The sequence below is a fragment of the Chamaea fasciata genome, unplaced genomic scaffold (genome assembly GCF_029207755.1).
Source record: "Chamaea fasciata isolate MVZ Bird 193981 ecotype frontalis unplaced genomic scaffold, bChaFas1.0.hap1 SCAF_12, whole genome shotgun sequence".
Classification (NCBI taxonomy): Eukaryota; Metazoa; Chordata; class Aves; order Passeriformes; family Sylviidae; genus Chamaea; species Chamaea fasciata.
In genome coordinates, this window is record NW_027094097.1 from 14,772,563 (window position 1) to 14,792,330 (window position 19,768).

A 19,768-nucleotide genomic window follows, 5' to 3' on the forward strand; every position below is an offset into this window, starting at 1 on the left:
GAGTCGAGTGTGTGTGTGGGGCGGGATCTGGGGAGGATGGGGCAGCTCCCAGCCAGGGGCAGGGGGCTCTGCACCTCCTCCAGCCCCTCCAAAGGCAGCCCCACGCTCAGCGATGCCAGGGAAAAGACTTTAATTCAGACAAGAGTCTTACATTCCTAGTTTACGGCTTAATGCTTAGCGTAGGGGCTCAGAGGGATCACCAGAGCTCTTCTCTGCCGTCAACACGGCTTAACGAGATGCTGAGGGGAAACTGGGATTAGAGGGAAAACAAGAAAACCCAATTGGAGCGATCAAACCCACCCCCCCCAAAAAAAAAAAATTGCTGGGCTAACGAGCTTTAGGGCTGAACTGGGAGAAACAGCTGGTGCCGTGCTGTAAGTGGCTGTATCACCCTCTCTCCTGGGCTGTGGCTACTTCCACAGTCGGAATTGCCACCATAATCCGAGGCAGGCCTACCTGCCGGCAGCCAGGGGCACTGGGCTCCGCTGGCCCCTTGTTTTCCTGGGAATCGTGGCCTCCTCGAGCAGCCTCCCGGGTTATTTTTAGGACGTTACGGTTTTCCATAGGGCCCCGGTGAGGAGATTGCAGCGTCGGGGAGCTCCATCGCAGCCTTCCCCAAAAGGTGCTGCAAGACCTTGCTGTGGAAAACCCAGTTTGCTCCTTTGTGGTCACACAGGGAGGGGAGGTTAAACCTCACCTGCAGCTGCTTCTTTTTTTTTTTTTTTGGTGCTCTGGCAGGGAGAGGTGGAACCACCTCGAGATTTTTTTAATGATAATTTCGTGCCGGTGGTTTTTCTCCCAGAGGAAAAAAAAGGAGAGCTGCAACCTTTTGTTTCAGCTGTCTGAAAGGATGCTGGGGGCTCAGCTGGGGTGTGCTGGGTGTGTGTTTGGAAGCCATGGATAAATCCCAGCAGTCCTTCAGCCGAGAATAAAGCTTGGGCAGGGAAATCATCGCCGTCTCCCACGTCCAAGGTGGTCAGGAGGGGCTGTGGGGGGGGGTTTCTGCTTGCTCCCAACGTGGGTGCTGGCTCCTCCTGGCACCCAGCCCCTGCCTGGGAGGTTTGAGGGAGGACAGACACAAGTCTGGACTAACTACAGGTCTCTGAGGGCTGGGTGTTGCAGGGCTGGCCCTGTCCCCGGCCACGCACGTGCCCCCGCCCCGGCACACTCCCCATCCTCTGCAGCGCAGCGTTTTTTAGGGAAACCTGGGCAGCATCCCCACGCTGGGGTGGCTTAGCAGCAGTTTCAGCGTTTTCTGAGAAGCTACCAGAAGCGGAGAGCTTTTCCTTCCATCTTGTCAGGCCAGCCCGGCTCCCCTGGTGCTCGGGGACCCGAAAGCGATGTCGCGTGTTTGCGATTTTGGGAGGAGGGAAGAGGAGCAGTGCTGGGAAAGGGCAGGGTCTTTGGCAAAATGGTCCCTCCGGGGCTCTGCCAACCTTCCCAGGAGGAAGGAATGCCGTGCCGGGGAAATGCAGAGTGCTGGGAACTGTGGCTGCTCCTCCACACCAGCTTCCCCCACCTCAGCTGGGCCAGAACCACCTCCAAGGCCACTTCCACCAACTCAGCTCCCAGCAGGCGGAGGCCACGTCCCTTCCCCAGCTGTCAGGCTCCATTCTGGGTGGAAGCCACCAAAGCTGGGCACCTCCAGCCTTTTGCACACCAAGCCTCGCTGAACTTTGTGTGTTTGGGACCCAGAGGCCGCTGCGTGCGGGAGCGGTGGCACCGGGGAGGCAACTGTAGAGGGGAAGGATGTTTCTCATTAATCTATTCCAGTTATTACCTCCAGCAAACTGAAGTATCCAAGAATCCTCGCCCCAGCATCTGTCACTTGCCACCCACAGATAAATATTCATCCCTTGCACATCATTTTCTTTTTTTTTTTTAGCTCCCCAGCCCCGGGCTCGGGGATGGGGCCCTAAACGCGCAGCGAGGCTGGGGGAGCCCCAGAATGCCCGGATTCTCTCCGGTTTTCCCGTTCCCTGGCACCACAGCGGGGAAGGGCGCACCTCTCAGTGCCCCAGCGCGGCGCTGGCAGCGATGTTGGTGTGGCTCTTGGGTGGCACAGGGTGGCCTGGGGGGGCTCCCGGCGCAGGCAGCGCTGCCCCCCACGCGCGGCTTGCCGAGCTCGCACCTCCCACGCCGCACACGCCGCGCGCCCCACGCCTGTCCCCCCACGCCGACCAGCTTCCCACGCGCTCCCTGACCCCCCTGGGAGAGCAAATCCTGCTCCCCCAGCCCCGGGAGATCCGTGTCCATCAAGGCAGAGCCCAGATCAGCCGAGGGAGCCGTGCCGCTCTCCCAGGAGCCCACGCGTCGCCGAGCGTCCCTGGCGCGGCTGCCACGCGGCCTCTGCGCTGTCCTGTTGTCCCCGTGGCCTCGCCCCCTCAGACATCCCCAGCGCTGCTGATACATCCTCATCTTCCTGCCAAACAACCAAAAAACCCTGCCCCACCTCCAGAGCGCCCTGATATTACATAAACCAGGCTCCCAAGGATTGCTTGGGAGTTGAAGCACTTGTGTGATTCCCCCCGGCTCCGGAGTGGGAGCAGGAATTGCTCCCCTGCTCCAGGAGAAAGGGGCTGCATCCCCCCGGATCTGCACCGATGTGAGGCTGCTGGCACTGGAGCTGGGGGGACCTGGGACACAGGGCTGGAGACCTTCTTCTGATCAAGTCTGGAGATCAGGAGACATCACAGCTGCTTCCTGCCTCGGATGCTTTGGGGATGCTCAGTGATTTGACCCCAGGGACAGCTGGAGTTGGAGCTCCAGCCTTCCCATGGGAATCCTCTGTGCTGGGTTTGGGTTGGGATGCTGAAACCATGGCTGTGGGGGTGGAGGAGATGGGGTGGCTGAAGGAAGCCCCAGATCTGTTTTGGCCCTTTCCATCCCTAGCAATGCTGTTTTCCTCCTCCTCCCACCTCTTCCCAGCTGAACAACTGGGATCCTAAAGCGGACAGGGGCCCTGGGATGGGCCCAGCCCACTGCCCAGCATCCCTGGGGGAATGGGACAGGCTGGAGGTGTCTGCTGTGAGCCAGGCTCATCCTCTCCCCATCCTGAACGTCCCATGAATGTCCCTAAATCCTCGTTTCTCGGGGAGGGCTACCCCGAAAGGGCCGGGCGGTGGCATGGTGGTGTTCATCTTGTGTAATCTCCGTGCCCACTCACCTAAAATGAATCATCCTTTGATAGGTGAGGGAAATATAATTAGTGTTTGCATTGTTAGCACTGGCTGAGTAGGCAAGTGGGTTTTCTTGGCCCGGGCTGGGAGATATTCCTGCCATGGGGAGAGGGAAGCAGAGCGCTGGGAGCTGCCGGGGTGGGGCTGTGCCAGCCTGTCCTGCTCCATGTCCCACTTTCCCACCCCTGCAGTGGCACTGGTGACACCTCTCTTAGCAGGTGCGCCAGGAGCTACCGACCAAATGGCTTGGGAGTGGTTGAGGAGGGGAAGAAGCGTGGAATGTTTCCCAAAATCCAGCAGAAAGGGCTGCTCCGGGGGCATGGAGCGGGAATGCTGCGTGGCTGGGGATGGGGCTGCATCCCCTCGCCTGAGCGGAGCCCTGGTTTGGGATGAACCACCAGCAGCCAGGAGGGTTGGAACGAGACATCTTTAAGGTTCCTTCCAACCCGAGTCATCCCCAGGTGCCACCATGGCAGCGGCCCGGGGCCTGTCCCCACCCCGGCCTTCCCCCGAGCTCCTGCACAGGGAACCGAACGAGCCAGGGCAAATTTCCATCAGGATCTATTCATAGCACGGATGTCAGAATTACCTTAAAAGTACCAGCTCTTCCCTTGTTTTGCTGCCGGGAAGGAATTGTTGATGCACTTTAAACAGTGGGCGGAAACAAGCAAATACAAGAGCGCCCTGATCCTCGCTCCTCCCGTTCCTGCAGCACCCAGACACAGCCAGAGCCGCTCCTAACAATCCCTCGGGACCTCAGAATTCATTTCAAAAAAGGCAAGATTTAGGTGATGGAGCATCTCACTGTCTGGATTGGGTCTGGAAGCTGCTTGCAGTGGTTCCAGGAGAGCAAAGCCCAGAGACGTCAGGAGCTGCCGAGCGCAGAAAAATGAATCAAAATACTAAATGAAGGTTCTGACCAGCCTCATTAAAAATGGATGCTATGAACTCATGGTAATTACTTCTCTCACTGGAACATGCTGCTTAGTTTCAGGTACAGCTCAGGACAGAGGAAGAAGGATTTTTGACCTCGGAGAAAAGAACATGAGACAGAAATTGGCAGACAGGCCTCAGCCCCTCACTCCGTGTTCCCAGGCCTTTTGTCCAGGCTGTGATTCTCCAGGGAATTGTGCAGGACCCCAGCCTTGGGGAGCCCATCAAGCCCCTCTCCCTGACCCACCGCAGAGGGTGACTTCAGCCCTGAAGCACAGCGTTAATGTCATTTCACTGGGGTGGCTTTCTCATGGCTTTGAATGCAAATCTCAGGACATTTGCATGTGATTTGATATCCCATGGGGCTCCTCGTGGTTGGGTGACATCTGCTCCTGGAGCCGAACGGTTTTTTTGTTGTGTTTTTTTGGGGTTTTTTTTTTTTTTTTTCTCCTTTAGAAGCTCCAGCTTGTGGAATCATGTGATTTTGCAAGATTTTTCAGCTTCGGTTTGGAAAGCAAGGTTTCCACCCAGGCTATTGCAGAAAAGTCATTCTTCCAGGCTTGGGAAAGCAGCAGACAAGAGCTAAAAATGCCTTCTGTTTAAAAATGCCTCGATTTTAAAATGAACCTGATGAATTTTGAATGCTTTGAGTCAGGTAACGCTGACGTAGATGAATGAGCTGTATTAATGTAGGCAGGACTTGGAGATGGAGGAGCTGGGCAGGGTGAGCTTGGGGATGGTCTTTTAGGGGAGAACACTGGGCTTTGGCATCTGCCTTGTGAGGGTTTTTGTCTCTTTGGGTCTGGTTTTGGCATTGGTTGAACTGCTGAGCAAGAAAGGATTTATTTTTTTTTTTGCAGGAGTTTGCAGTAGTTACAGGAGAGTCTTGATGGTCATTTGTTCCAGGATTCAGCTATTTAGCTAACAATTAAAGTGTTTTTAACAAAAGCAGTGGGGAGCTTGCGAAAAACAGAACTTGAAAGGCAGATGTTTATATTTTGGGGCATGATATTGGCTCTTCTAAGACAGACTCTGGCCTTTGCATCAAAAAATCCTTAAAAAATTGCAATGGATGCATGAGCATTCCCTAAGAACAGCCACTGCTTTCCCAACATTATTCCCTGAAGAGGTTCCACTCACTCTCAGCACACAGCAGAGCATCATGAATTTTCATGAATGAGTGAACAGCCAGAGCAAGGCCCCTCGTTTTGCTGATTTCCACAAGAAGATGATCACTACAAAGGTATTATTTCCAGCTCAGGGTGTCACTCGGGGTCTGCAAGGTGTTTCCCTGGAATGAAAAAAGTCTGGAAGTGGCCAAGGCCAGGCTGAAGGGAGCTGGAGCAATCTGGGATGGTGGAAGGTGTCCCTGCCCATGGCAGGGATGGAATGAGATGAGCTTTAAGGTCCCTTCCAACTCTGTGATTCCGTGATTTATTTCACAGGGAATAAACAAGCCCTGCTCTTGCCTCCTCCCATCCTGCTGCAGCCTCCTACCCCTGATCCATGGGGAGCTCAGCCTCATCCCACCCATGTGAGCACCTCCCACGCCTCGGGGAGGGGGATGCGGCCCCCAAAACCCCACACGGTTTGGGAGAGGCTGGGAGTCAGCCCCTGCTCCTGGATCTCTGCTGAGGAATGGGAGAGATCCCGGAGTTTGTGGCAGGATTAGCGCGTGGAGGGGATTAAGGGAATCGGCATTAGCCCAATTCCGCTCTGCTTTGTGAGAGGAGCACGTTGGCCTTAATAAAGGTGCTGAGCAATATCCTAAAGTGGTTTGCATCCCTGGGGATAAAACCTCATCCTGCTTTTGACCCCAGCCGGAGGCCGAATCCACAGGGATTCAGCTGCCCTGGGAAAACTGTGGCCCCATTTCACCAGGGGGTGATGATGATTCCTTGACTTTCTCTGTGCCTGACGAACCCAGCCCTTCCCACTCCCAGGACAGACAACAAGAAATGTCTTCTTTCCTTTGGCTCTTTCCTTTTAAAAGTTGTGTTTCCCTTGACTGCAGGACCTGGAGCTTTGAGAGGAATCACAACTGGCCTGAGAGGCACCATCAGAGTCAGTGAAGCCAAGATTTGATTGTCTTTATTGTGCTTTTTTAAAACTTTTCCTTGAATTCTGCCTGGAAAAGGCACTTCCCAACAGGTTTGGGGAAGGAGGAGATGCAGAAGGAATGAGAAGAGGGAGGGGATGCTCAGGACAGGCTTAGTTTTTCCTGAAGAACAGATTTTCCCCTTGAAGCAAACAGCTGAAATGCCTTGGAAAACATTAATTCCCATGCAATATATATGTATTTAATGTTTCTCAGTGAGGGAGGAGCCTTCACCCTGCAGCTTGCAGAGTATCCTTGGGACAGGCAATGAGGACATAAATGTGTCCCCATGTCTGGGATGGGGCTCATAGAGGAACATTCCTGCCACCTGTGATTTTTCCCCAAGGAGAATGGCTCAGCAATCCCTGCTCCGTGGCATTTCAGCCAGAAATACTTTTGTTGTTATTTGCATCCAGAGGAGGAGGAGGAGGAGGAGGAAGAGGAGGAGGAGGAGGCAGATTCCCTGGCTGAGGCGTGAGGCTGTAGAAATCCATCTCCTCCCTGCAGCCTGCTCCTGCAGAGGTTCTGGCAGTTCCAAACCCACCCCTGCTCCCATCCCTACCCCTTCCAGACCTCATCCCAACCCAGCACCTCCCCTGCTTGTCTCCTTTAGATGGAGGCTCCCTGCTTTTTAGAAGTACAAGCTGACCGTGCCGACACGAGCTGTAATTCTTTATTATTTATTGACACCCTCCCCCCGCCCCCAAACCAGATTTAATTCTGTCCGCGGCAGCCCCTGACAGCTCTCACCCTCCTCATGCTCTCCCCCTTCCCCTCAGTGCCTCCCCGGCTGCCCAGCCCTGGCTGTGCCCACCATGTCTGGATGCACCCAGCATTAGCACTATGACTAACACCCATCACGTGTCCGTGCCTGCAGATTAGATTTGCATACTCAAAAAATCCATACTTTATTCCTTCCCCCTGTGTAAGCAGTTACCAGAGCATATTTTTGGCAAATTAGCAGCCACAGCCGAGGCATCTGACTGTGTTTTCAGCGTGGCTTGGGGATGGAAAGCCTTGGCAGGGCTGGAGGGGCGGATCATTTGCTGTGGGTTCCGTGTCCGTGTGGTGTTGGGCGCAGGCTGCGCCGCTGATTCCCACATTCCGGGGTGGGCAGTGCAGGTGGCATCTCCCAGCCAGCCAGGCCATGCCCGGGTGGGATTTAGGGTTTGTGGGGTGGCAGCAGCAGCTGGGCACAGGGAAGTCACCCAGCTGCCAGGAGGGACGGTGCAGGAGGGCTGTCCTGGCAGAAAATGTGTCCCCGCGTCCATGCAGTGACCAGGGGGTTGAGGGAGGGGATTCTCCCCCTCTGAAACCCCACCTGCAGTGCTCTTCCAGCTCTGGGGCTTCCCAATGGGAGCAGGATGTGGAGCTGCCGGAGCAATTCCAGAGGAGGCCACGGAGCTGCTCCCAGGGCTGGAGCCCCTCTGCTCTGGAGCCAGGCTGGGAGAGCTGGGGGTGTTCACAGGAGAAGAGAAGGATCCAGGGCAACCTCCGAGCCCCTTTCAGGGCCTAAAGGGGCTCCAGGAGAGCTGGAGAGGGACTGGGGATGAGGGATGGAGGGACAGGACACAGGGAATGGCTTCCCACTGCCAGAGGGCAGGGATGGGTGGGATATTGGGAAGGAATTCCTGGCTGTGAGGGTGCTGAGGCCCTGGCACAGGTGCCCAGATTTGCTGTGGCTGCTCCTGGATCCCTGGCAGTGTCCAAGGCCAGGTTGGATGGGATTTGGAGCACTCTGGAATAGTGGAAGGTGTCCCTGCCCATGGCTGGCAGTGGGAACAACATGGACTTTAAGGTCCCTTCCCACCCAAACCACTCTGGGATTCTGTGATCCTGTGCTCAGGAGGCCCCACGGAGTCAGGCAGAACATTTGGGGTCACATTTTTCCCGGTGATTCAGCCAGGAAGGACATCCCCACTGTCACACCCCCTGCCCCAATCTCTGAGGCTGGATGAGCACCCTCCAGCCCTCTCTTTTCTCCCAGACTTCTTCCCTTTGGCATGGGCGTTCCTGAGACGATTAGTGTGTGAATCCTCCTGGAGTCTGTGATATCGAGCAGCTGGAAGAGGATATCTGTAAAACTCCCTCCTCCGGTCGGAATTCAAGAGCCCGGCCTAATTATTGCCATTGGACATCTTTAATTAATATGCTGCAGAGGCCAGAGATAAGAGGGGGGCTGAGCACACCAGGAAGGATCCTTCGCCAGATAAATCAGCAGTTTGTAAAACCTAATTACTTTGGCTTGGAAAAGTGGAGGGGGCACTTCGGACCACTTCCCCCTCCTTCCTGGGATTCTGCTGAGTGGGGAAGGAGAGCTGGGAGCTTGGGAATGCTGCTGGTGCCCAGCGCAGCCACTGGGCCAGGGTCTGGCTGTGCCTCAAGGATGGGACAGAGCTCCTGCCCCTTGGAGCCTGCTGCTCCCATTTTCCAGGCAAACCTGGGAAGCTGCGTCCCTGTTGGTGATTATCTTATCTAACCCGGGAATATTGATCCAGCCTGGTGGGTGTGGTTGAGTTTTTAGCTCGGTGATAGGGATGGAGAAGGAATTTTTTCCAAACATTTGTCTTTTTCTGAGGTCGGGTTATGATAACGGCACACATGTGTCCGGTGCCCTCAAAGTGCTTCACAGCATCCCAAATTCCTGCTTGGATGTCTCCATAGGAGGAGCTGGAAGAGGGCAGGTCTGTGCAAACCTCCCATGGGCTTTATCCGTGTGGTTGCCAAAGGATTCATCCTGCAGGACACGGAACTGGCCGTGTGGGTTTGGGAAAAGCCTGGGAGCAGCTGTAAAGCTTCTCCTTAATGGTGTTCCTGGAGTGGGGCCAGAGGGCTCAGCAACTACAAAATGCCAAATCTTGGGTATGGGCAGAGGGGGGAAAGAAAACACAGTCATTCCAACCCCAAAACATCCTTCTTTTTATCTCCTTCCAACGTCATGGACCACGTTTATATCCATGAGCATGATCCCACCTTAAGCCAGAGGAAGCCCCAGGTACCTGACCAACCTCCTCCCTTTGGGCTCCCTCCTGTGGTGTTCAAACTCCAGCTGGTCCTGAGGGAGCTGCTTGGGATGTTTATTGGTTATAAAGCCAGATTTTCCCTGGGCTTCACTGTGGGCTTTCACCTTCTCTCCATGAGCAGGACAGGACTCCAGCTCCAGGAAATTCCTTAGTTTGGGACAGCAAGCCATGACTTGATTGCCCCTTCTAAACCATGGAGAAGACCTTGTCAGTTGAGAGGGAGCAGTCCTGGATCCCCACAGTGCCTGGATCCCAGAGGGATGAGCTGGAGATCCTTCCTCCCCTCCACAGCAAAATCCCCAAAATCTCTTTGGTGAAAGGACGGAAATGCACAGAAAGATGCCGCTCTTCCTGCAATCCCTCCAATCCTCATGGAGAGCTTTGCAAACAGGAGCTTCATGAGGGTTCCCAGAGCCAGCTGAACTGCTGGAATGCTGCTGTCTTATCCCTGTTTCCTGCAGGGAGTGTGGAGGTGCAGGGTCCTGCAAGGTTCAAGCCCGGGCCAGCCCTGATTTGGGGGCTTTTGGCGTTATGGGGCCACCAGGAGCTGCCCTGCAGACTCTCAGCTCTTTTCCCAGGATGGATTTTAGCCAAATGCTGAGGAAGCGCTGCTCCCTGTCACTGCTGGAGAATCAGGAATGATGCTCCCCAGAGCAGGGACTTCCCTCTCTCTGCTCTCAGCCCCGTTGCCTCCAGCCGAGGATGGGGCTCTGCATGCTCCTCAAGGCAATGGCAATTCCTGCAGGAGCTCTGGAAACAAGCCAGCCCTGCTCCAAGGGGAGTGACACAAAAAAAACCCCACCCCAAATTCAGGATCAGGAACACCAGTGAATGTGCCCAACACCACTGACCCTTTTCTTCTCTCTCTGTTTCCATCAATCCCTGTCTTTCCCATGAGCCCACTTCCTTTCTTACACTTCAATAGGAATTCCTGAAATAGGAATATTCTCTCCAGTCCTTCTTTTGGGATGGCTCCAGTTGTTTTCTCCTAGCCTCAGGTTGTGGCCTCTCCTTGGCTCTGCTTGGCATGGACGTGGCCACTTCCTCACCCTTGGTGGCATCACCTTTGTCTTGACTTTCCACGTCCAAGACTTTCTTCTCTCTCCTTGTCCTTTTTACCCCGTGCAGAAGGGCCACCCAGGAGTGGGAGAGGGATCAGTGGCATCTTGGAGGCATCCACAGGAGTGTCCTACATGGCTGAGGGAAGAGGTTGGGACATTTTCCTCCCCAGGGATTCTCCTCCATCACGGTGGCTTTGGCTCTTCTCTGGCTTGGGCAATATCATGGGTTCATGGCCAGGACGGCCTTGGATTGCTCCCTGCTTCCCATCCCAAGGGAGGCACGTTCCCCTCCTGCATCCTGACCCTGTGAGATGCTCAGAACCAAAATCCTCAGAATTCTCCACTCAGCACCTCAGCAGATCATCCTGTCCCACCAGAAGTGCTCATTCCACCCCTCCCAGCCCCATCCTGCAGCTGGTCCATGGCTGGCCCGTGAAATATCGTGAAATCCTCTGAAACCCTGTTTCCTCTGCAGGGAGAAGGAGTCTCCGGGCTCCTTGTGAGATCAAGCTTTGTGCACATATCTGCAAATGTTGGGGCAGAGGTTAAGCCGAGCCGGGCTCGGGGAGGAGGTGGCGGCGCTTTGCAATGCGGATCAGATGGCTCCGGAGCCTCCTGCTATCCATGGCCAAATCCCGGGATATCGAGGGGTTTAGAGCATGGTGAAGTCAGGGGAAGGAAGGAGCGCTGCTGGCTGAGGGAGGACGGAGCTCCCTGACGGGAAGCTCTTTGATCTGCTGGTGGCCACGATGTCTTGGTGGCCGTCGGGGACACCAGCGCGGCCTCTGAGGCAATCCCTGGGGATAATCCCTGCTGCTGCCTCCTGCCATGAAAGCAGAGCTGGGGGTTGGGAGGGGACAAGCGGGATGGAGTGGAGTGGCTGGAAAATCCACCTTGCCCAGGAGATGCCGAGGCCGCTCCTGGCAGCTGTGCCATTCCAGGAGCAGGCTGGAAGGCCAGGCAGGGATGGCAGCATCCTGGGCACCTCAGCCTGGCTGGGGACACGCTGGCAATGTGACCAATTCGCTGGCACGCTCCAGCCCGCGGCGCTTTGTTCCGCTCCCTGCCGGTCCCTCAGGTCCTCAGCGCGGGGCTCTGATCCCTCACGCTGCTCCAGCTTTACCCAGGGAGTTTTCTCAGCTGCACATTTGACAGGAGATGAGGCTGAGAGACCTTTGCGGGGTCGGGGCTCCAGTCGAGGGATTCAGCCAAGGGAAGAAGGGAGACGGGGACTTGGGCAGGGTTGGGATCTGGTGGATCTCCTGCAGGACCTGTTCTCCCTGTGCCCTTGTCCCCACTGGCATCTTTCCCTGAATCCCTCTCTAGGGAAGCAGGAACACGGTGTGAGGACATCCCGAGCCACCCTGAGGGCTGCCTGGCGGGGGAATTTGGGGTGCTGGGTGGGAGGAATCTCTCCCCCAGCTGCTCCGTTGTCCTGCTGAGATACTCTGGGATGGAGGCAGAAAGGGAAGAGAGGTGCTGCCAGGTCCCCAGGGAATGCAGAGACACCTTGGCAGGCTGTCCCCTGCCACAGCCAGCACCCCAGGCATGGGGACAGCTGTGGGTGCACAGCACTGGTTGTTCCCCGGTTTTGGGGACACCACAGGGGACAAGGGAGCTCAAACCCTCTCCTCAGGACATGTCTGCTGTGTCCCCCGAGCTGCACCTTGCAGGTTGACCCCCATCCTTCTCCCTGTCACCACCTCCTCGCCCTGCCCTGCCGCTGCCTGCCCTAATCCCGGTGCTAATCCTATAAACCCTCAGTAAATCCTGCCTGCCCCTGCCTCTCCAGGTCCCTTCTCCAGGGCAGGCTCTGTGGGGTTCCCGGCTTGGGCCTGCGGGTGTTTTTGGGGTGCACAAGCTGCCACCCCAATAATGTAATGCCATTGGAGCACAGGGAAGGATGCCCAAATCCTGGGGGATTTGTGCAAAGCACTGGCAGCTAAAAGACAACTGAAGCACTCCAAAATCCACCCCAAAATGTGGCCAGGTGCTGGTTTCACACTCCCAGGAAGCAGTTCCTGTGCTCAGCATGAGCTGCTCCAGCCCAAATCCCTTCTCCAGAGGCACTGCTGAGCCCCGGGACCGGGCAGGGGAATTCCTTGGGGAGTCCTGGGATAGGCCTGGCCCGATTCATGCAGGGTTCACTATTTCAGCAGGTCCATTTTAAGACTCCCTGGGCGTGCGGGAGCGGGGCTGGCACAAAGGGAGGTCCCACTGCTGCCAGGTGCTGCCTGTGCCCATCCCAGCTCTTCACATCCCAGGGCTGGGATCTCTCCCAGCATTCCAGCAGCTCCAGGGCCTGATGAGGAGCCATCCTCAGGCTCCTCAGTCTGCCCCAGGAGGGCTTAGGAGAGCAGTGGATCACTGCATCTCGAGCTGGTCGGGAGAAGATTAAGCCGACCTAAGAATAAAAACAAGCCCTGCAGTTCAACCGGCTGGGATAAGGCCTGGAATTGTGCCAGCCTCCGAGCTCCAGGAGGGCATGGGATGGGATTAGGAACCCCGAGCAGATTACCACCCACCCCGCATTTCGGTGCACAGGGAGGGTGCTGAGGTCCAGCTGTGCCCCCCAGGCTGGGTGTATTCCTTGTCCCCCCATTCCCAGCCCTGTGCCTGCTCCGTGCCACCAACAACCACTTAAGAAACTCCAGGAAGTGCCCACGCAAATGTAGGAGCTCCAACGGGGGCACAATTCCAAGGGGAATATCCAAATGGATCTCTCCCCGCGAGGACTTTATTTCCATGGAGCTGCTTCCTTCCCCAGCGCACCGGATGAAGGCACTGTGTGTATAAATAAATGTATTGTTATACATTATCCATCCACTGCGAGATGCCATCGCTGCCAGCAGCGTGGATGGGATCGGAGCGTGCTCCTGGATAACCATTCCCCCATTCCACGCCCCTGCTCCCTTCCCTTTCACATCAGGGGTTGATCCAAGGGGCAGTCCCTTGATGCCTTGGCTGGTTTCTGACACTCCCGTGCTGCAGCTGGAGTGCAAGCCTGCAATCCAACCGATTTTCCCTCCACAACCTGATGTTGCAATCCTCGCCCTGGAGATGGGACTGGGATTCCACAGCTGTGAAAGGCTGTGGAATCAACCAACCAATCAACCAAAGACCAATGTTTAGGGATCAGTAGCGTAGAATTCTTTTGTTAACTGTTTATTGAGGATAGTTTAAGGGAAATCCGGGGTTCAGTCGAATGTTGTGCTTATGCTTTTTTGCTTGCTTGCTTTTAGTAACTTGCTTGCTTTTAGTAGCGCAAATTTGCGAATTAGACAACCTCAAACAAATGTCTGGGTGGCTTTAGCTAATCCATCAGGTTTAGACACCGTTTGTTCGTCCGGTACAAGCCCAGAAAAGCCATTTTCCACCTGTCCGCTTGGTATGCCAGTGGGTGCTTGGCCAATTCCAGAAGGAATTGACAGAGCCGTTCAAGGTACGCTCGCAGGGTCATCCACGTGGGATCTTTGATGGGGCTGGTGGGTTCCTCACCTTCCCAAGGCGTCTTTTGAACCCAAAGAATTAGACACCCTTAATTCTTAATTCTTCTAATTAGACATCTGTTACTTTGATTTTTTTCAGTTTTTTGATGTTTGCCATTTTTGTAGTAGAGTTTCTTACAGATTGTTACATAAACGGAAGTGATATTTTAGAAGCTGGGGGGTTTTTTTGTTTATTATTCTTCTCTGGAGGAGAGACAACTGATGGATTTTTAGTTTGACCAGTGTGGTTAGAGAGGCGGCAACCTCATTCTCTAACCCCTGGTCATTGTCTAGAATTTATATAAATCGAGGTTGAGAAGTAAACGTCTCTTTTTTTTTTGCTTTGGCGACTGAGCACGCGCGTGTTTTTTACTTCGTGTCCTCCAGCGACAGACACCCTTAATTCCTAATTCTTCTAATTAGACATCCTTAATTCTGTCAGCACTACCTTTTTACCAAGGCTCCCAGAGGAGTTCGATGCCATCACCCACCCTCCGTTTGCTTTTCTGTCTCCTCTCCTCAGGGACATACCAGGGCCAGTGGGTCGGAGGGATGCGCCAGGGTTACGGCGTCCGGCAGAGCGTTCCCTACGGCATGGCTGCGGTCATCAGGTCACCCCTGAGGACGTCCATCAACTCCCTGCGCAGCGAGCACACCAACGGCACGGCGCTGCACCCCGACGCCTCGCCCGCCGTGGCCGGCAGCCCGGCCGTGTCCCGCGGCGGCTTTGTCCTCATGGCCCACAGCGACGCCGAGATCCTCAAGAGCAAGAAGAAGGGAATCTTCCGGCGCTCGCTGCTGAGCGGGCTCAAGCTCCGCAAGTCCGAGTCCAAGAGCTCCTTGGCCAGCCAGCGGAGCAAGCAGAGCTCCTTCCGGAGCGAGGCCGGCATGAGCACGGTCAGCTCCACGGCCAGCGACATCAACTCCACCATCAGCCTGGGCGAGGGCGAGGCCGAGCTCTCGGTCATCGAGGACGACATCGACGCCACCACCACCGAGATCTACGTGGGCGAGTGGAAGAACGACAAGCGCTCGGGCTCGGGCGTGAGCCAGCGCTCGGACGGGCTCAAGTACGAGGGCGAGTGGGCCAACAACAAGCGCCACGGCTACGGCTGCATGACCTTCCCCGACGGCACCAAGGAGGAGGGCAAGTACAAGCAGAACATCCTGGTCAGCGGCAAGAGGAAGAACCTGATCCCGCTGCGCGCCAGCAAGATCCGGGAGAAGGTGGATCGGGCCGTGGAGGCGGCCGAGAGGGCGGCCACCATCGCCAAGCAGAAAGCCGAGATCGCGGCGTCCAGGTAAGGGAAGGGTTTCTGCCCGTCCCGGTGTGTCTGAGCTGGGATCCCGCCCTGGGGGCTTGGGAGAAATGGGAGAAGGGGTTTTGTTGTGGTAGGGGCGCTGCTGGAGGAAAGGAACTCATGGTGGGGATCTGGAGGTTGGTGCTACGCGGAGCTTTGGGCTTGCCCAAGCCTTGGGGTGCTGTTCAGAACAAGGTGGATCCAAACCCAGCTGTCCCTAATCCTAATTAGCTGACCCTAGTCCCGCCTTGTGCTGCCCGAGAGGCTCCTGCTGCCCATGGAGAAGGAGGAGGAGGAGGAGAAGGAGGGGTGGGGGTTAAGAGCCCCAAAATGGTTTTGTGTCCCTTCCTTGTGTCAGGACAGCAGGGACAAACAACGCCAGGACGGGGCAGAGCTGGACTGGCTGCAGGGATGGGGCTGAGCTGATGCCCAGGTGGGGCAGGGGATCCCACCAGCCCCTCTCTGGGCAGCTTGGAGTCCAGGCAGGATTTCTCTGCCTCTGACCCCTTGGAGAAGCGCTGCTGCTCCCTGCTGAGGCCCTGGCAGCCAGCTGGAGCTGCAGGAGTCACCTCAGCCCAGGAGTGGTGGGAGAAGAGTTTTCGTTGTGGTAGGGGCGCTGCTGGAGGAAAGGAACTCGTGGTGGGGATCTGCAGGTTGGTGCAAAGTGGAGCTCAGGGCAGCCTTGGGTTGCCCAAGCCTTGGGGTGATGTTCAGAACAAGGTGGATCCAAGGCCAGTTGTCCCTCTGGTAATTCCCAGTGGGATGGGGATGCACAACCTCCCCAAGAGAGGCCATGCAGGGTGTCCCAGGGTGACACCGGGTCACCAGAGCAGGGCAGGCTGGGCAGGGGCTGGTGGCACCTTGGTGGCTGTCACAGGCTGAGAACTGTCACTTAGGGGGTACTGGGTTATTCATCCCATTTTTGCCTCTCCTCTTGGATGAGCAGAAGAGCTCCTGGGATGCTGTTTGCCCATATCCTCTGCCTGACTCCAAGAGGAACCATCCCAGGGCTGGCCTGTGCTATATAAATTCCCAGCTATTTTCATTCCCAAAAGGGAATGGGTTCCCAGGGTTTGCCCTGGCTGAGGCTCTGTTGGAAAACAGATCTGGGTGCCCAGCAATGCCCCTTCTCCCTGTGCAGCCCTCATGGAGCTGCCCAGAGATCCAGAGCTGGGATCTGACCCGGCTGAAAACCGGCAGGAGGGAAGGGGGAAACGTGCCATTGAAGTTCTCTGTTTAATTTAAATTGAAATAAGGTCCCAGCCCAAAGCAGGGCCAGCTCAAGCACCCTGTAGCTGGCTCCCAAAAGGCACCTGGAGCTCTGTGCCTTGCAGGGAGCTCCAGGACCAGCGGTGAGGCGAGGAGGAAAAGCTCCTCTGGAGAATTCAGGGCTTTTTGTATCACATTTTGGGGTGGTTTATTAGAGCATGTCATTCCTTTCTGTTTTCTGAGCAGGAGCTATATTTAGCAGGCAGGCTGGGAAAAAGGGCTGGGGTTAGGGGAAAAACCCAGGTACCTCCTGAGCCTCCTGTGCCGGATTAATTGTTGGGTCTGGGATATTTGTATGCAGAGTCACACTTGAAATCTTTATCAGCACGTCTGCCAAGGGCTTATCTGCAATATGAATGAGCCTCCCGGGCCTGCTTTGGGAGCACATTTGGGCTTGATGATGTTTTCGAGCTGATGGCTGGAAAAAAAAAAAATTAAAATCCCACTAGAATGCCAGGTAGGAAGCAGGCTGCAGGGGAGTGGGAAGGCCAGATCTTTCCCTGTGATCTGGGGATGGATGGGAATGCCTCTGGAATCCTGGAAATGTGGGGCTCTTAGTGTGCTGTGAGATGCTGGGTCTGAGGACCTGGGCACCCTCTGTCCCAAGTGGTGATGATTCTGGGACACCATGAGGGTGGGATTGGGAGAGATGCTTCAAGAGCTCTTGACATGTGATATTCCACCTCTAATTATGGGAGAGAAGGGGAACAAATCAAGTCAGGAATGCCAGGTGTGAATCCCTGCCCTGCCCTGGCTGGGAGATCCAGGAGAGCAGGAGGGAGGGTGGGGAGCTGGAGATGGATGGGATTAGGTGGGTCCAGGGAAGGATTCCTCCCCAATATCCCATGTAAATCTCTGCTCTTTTACCTTAAACCGCTTTGTCTGAAACCTCCAATCCCTCAGCTCGAGCTCTCCCCCCTCGCGAGGGTTTTGGCAGAGTCCCTGAGCCTGCAGAACCAGAGCACAGCGAGGTTTTACATGCTGAGATCCAGCTAGAAAAGCTCTCTTATTAATCTTAGTCCGATTAATTTTAAAGCTTCCTAATGAAGGAGCCCTCCCCTTGCAGTGCCCACACCGAACTGCATCATCCCAAATGCCACAAAACACAACTGGGGGAGAATCCTGGGGCTCATTCCCGAGGTTTTGGGGCTCAGGGGTGGAATTTCCCCCCTCTAATGCCAACATAAACTCTGATTTCCCCAGCACCTGGCGCGGCTGTGCATGTGTGTGCATGTATATTCTTCTCTGTCTGATCATACCGAGTTCACTCTGCCGCCTTTCCCTTGGTGGGGGAAAAAAAAATAAAAAAAATAAAATAAAATATGTGCCCACCCACGGCTTTCATTAAATTTGTAAGAATTCAGTATTTTTGAAAACTCTGCCGCTCTGTCAGATTTGGTTGGAATTGGCCAACACGTTCAAAAGTTATTAGTGTGGGAGTGATGGCATATAGATATATAAACAGCACAATCACAGGAGTGAGCCCCATTTCCCGAGGAAAGTAGGCTAAAAACACTGTGTGCTGGAGACGAGGAAATTGCTTCCCTAAAGTTCCCGGAGTCTGAGTAGAGCACAGTGATATCTGCGCGTTTAAGGGATTTCTTTTAGGGTCGAGAGGAGATTCTCCTAATTTCTCTTTGCTGTAATTGAAGTGGGAGAGTGTATAATTCCCTCTGATTCGGTGGAATTGTTCAGGTGAAGTGAAGGGGGAAAAAAGGATGTGAATGAGGGCTGAGGAACTCCTGTTGGAGTTCCAGCTGGTCCATCCCTGGAAGTGTTCAAGGTCAGGAGAAAGTTTGGAGCACCCTGGGGCAGGGAAGGTGTCCCTGCTCACAGAGCTGGATGAACTCTCAGGTCCCCTTCCAACCCAAATCTTTCCATGATTCCATGGCCAGTTTTCAGAGGGAGACAAGGAGGGAGGTCTTCTCTGGCCTGTTTAAAAGGAATGTTCAGGGTGTTCTGGGAGTGCTCTGGGAGATCTCCATTCCCTCTCAGATCAGCCAAGAGTCAGAACTGTTTCTGCTGCCACCCTGGAAGGAGGAAGGATGCACTGGACACCCCAAGTCCCACCTCATTAGTGCTAATTGATACCTCGGGCAAATTAGTGCGTCATCATCCACTAAAATAAAACATCCAGGCAACAAAGGTGGGCCGGGGACTCATCCCAGCCCCTGGGTTTTGGCACAGCCACGTGCTGGGGAGGATTGGACGCCCAGGGAATGTCGGGGCAGATCAGGGCTGGCTCCAGCCCTCCAGGATGGGTGATGGTGGTTCTAAAGCAAAGCAGACAGACCCTGCATGTCTCCAGGGTTTCCTCCTGCTTCCACAGTTCAAGGGTTTGTAACTAGTGGCCGGGCTGGTTGTGGGAGGAGGGACCATCACTGGTGCCAGGGATGAGTCCCAGGGATGGGTGGCACGCGGCAAACACTTCTCTCCGGCACAAGCTGCACGGGGGATCTGCTGCCCAGCACCTTAAATAAGAATTCCTGGGAGCAGCCAGGCTCCCAGAGGGAATGCTGCTCCCAGGTCAGTCCTAAGTAATGCTCTTCCTGGCATAATTATAGCCGAGCCTTGCACCAACCAGGAGAAAAATATAATTAAAGCTCCACAGTCTCAGGGGGAGCTGGGCAGCAAATTAGCACGGTGTCATTCCACTTCAGAAAGGGAAACTGCAGGAAAATAGGGGAAAAAAAGCAAATAAAGACAAGCTGGCAGTGAGGAGGGGAGAAGGGGAGTGTTTGGATGCTCCCTCTGGATGCTGCAGCCAGGGAGAATCATCGGCCCCAGCTGACGTCGGGCAGGCAGGAAAAGCCCCCGAGAGCTGAGCAGCAAAGTGCAGGAGGTTCTTAGAGCCAAAGAGGTATTTTCCTGAGAAAAAAGAAAAAAAAAAAAAAAAAAGGAAGAAAGAAAAAAAAAAAAAAAAAAACAGAAAAGCAAAACTGCTGCAGCCGTGCTCTGCGAGTGGCGGTAATGTCCCCACCGGCAGTCCCCGGCCCCGGTAATGTCCCCACCGGCGCTCCCCGGCCCCGGTAATGTCCCCACCGGCGCTCCCCGGCCCCGGTAATGTCCCCACCGGCGCTCCCCGGTAATGCTGCTGCTGCTTAATGCTCCGCCAGGCCTGAGCCTGCCGCTCTGCCATTGTCGGGGCTGCCTTTGATTTCGGGTTGCTGCTGCGTTTTGGGTTCCTGGCGGGGTTGGCTGCTGACCCTAATCCCGCCTTGTGCTGCCCGAGGGGCTCCTGCTGCCCATGGAAAAGGAGAAGGAGGAGGAGGGGTGGGGGTTAAGAACCCCAAAATGGTTTTGCGTCCCTTCCTTGTGTCAGGACAGCAGGGACAAACAACGCCAGGACGGGGCAGAGCTGGACTGGCTGCAGGGATGGGGCTGAGCTGATGCCCAGGTGGGGCAGGGGATCCCAC

General features: G+C 55.4%; 1 protein-coding gene across 1 annotated transcript in view; it reads left to right on the forward strand.

Annotated features, from left to right (window-relative positions):
- Positions 1-19,768, forward strand: part of JPH3 (junctophilin 3) — a 56,761-nt gene that overhangs the window by 1,145 nt on the left and 35,848 nt on the right. Inside the window, exon 2 of the mRNA XM_066194740.1 lies at positions 14,306-15,083. Within this exon, the coding sequence (XP_066050837.1) occupies positions 14,306-15,083 (778 nt within the window). The remainder of the gene's footprint in view (positions 1-14,305; positions 15,084-19,768) is intronic.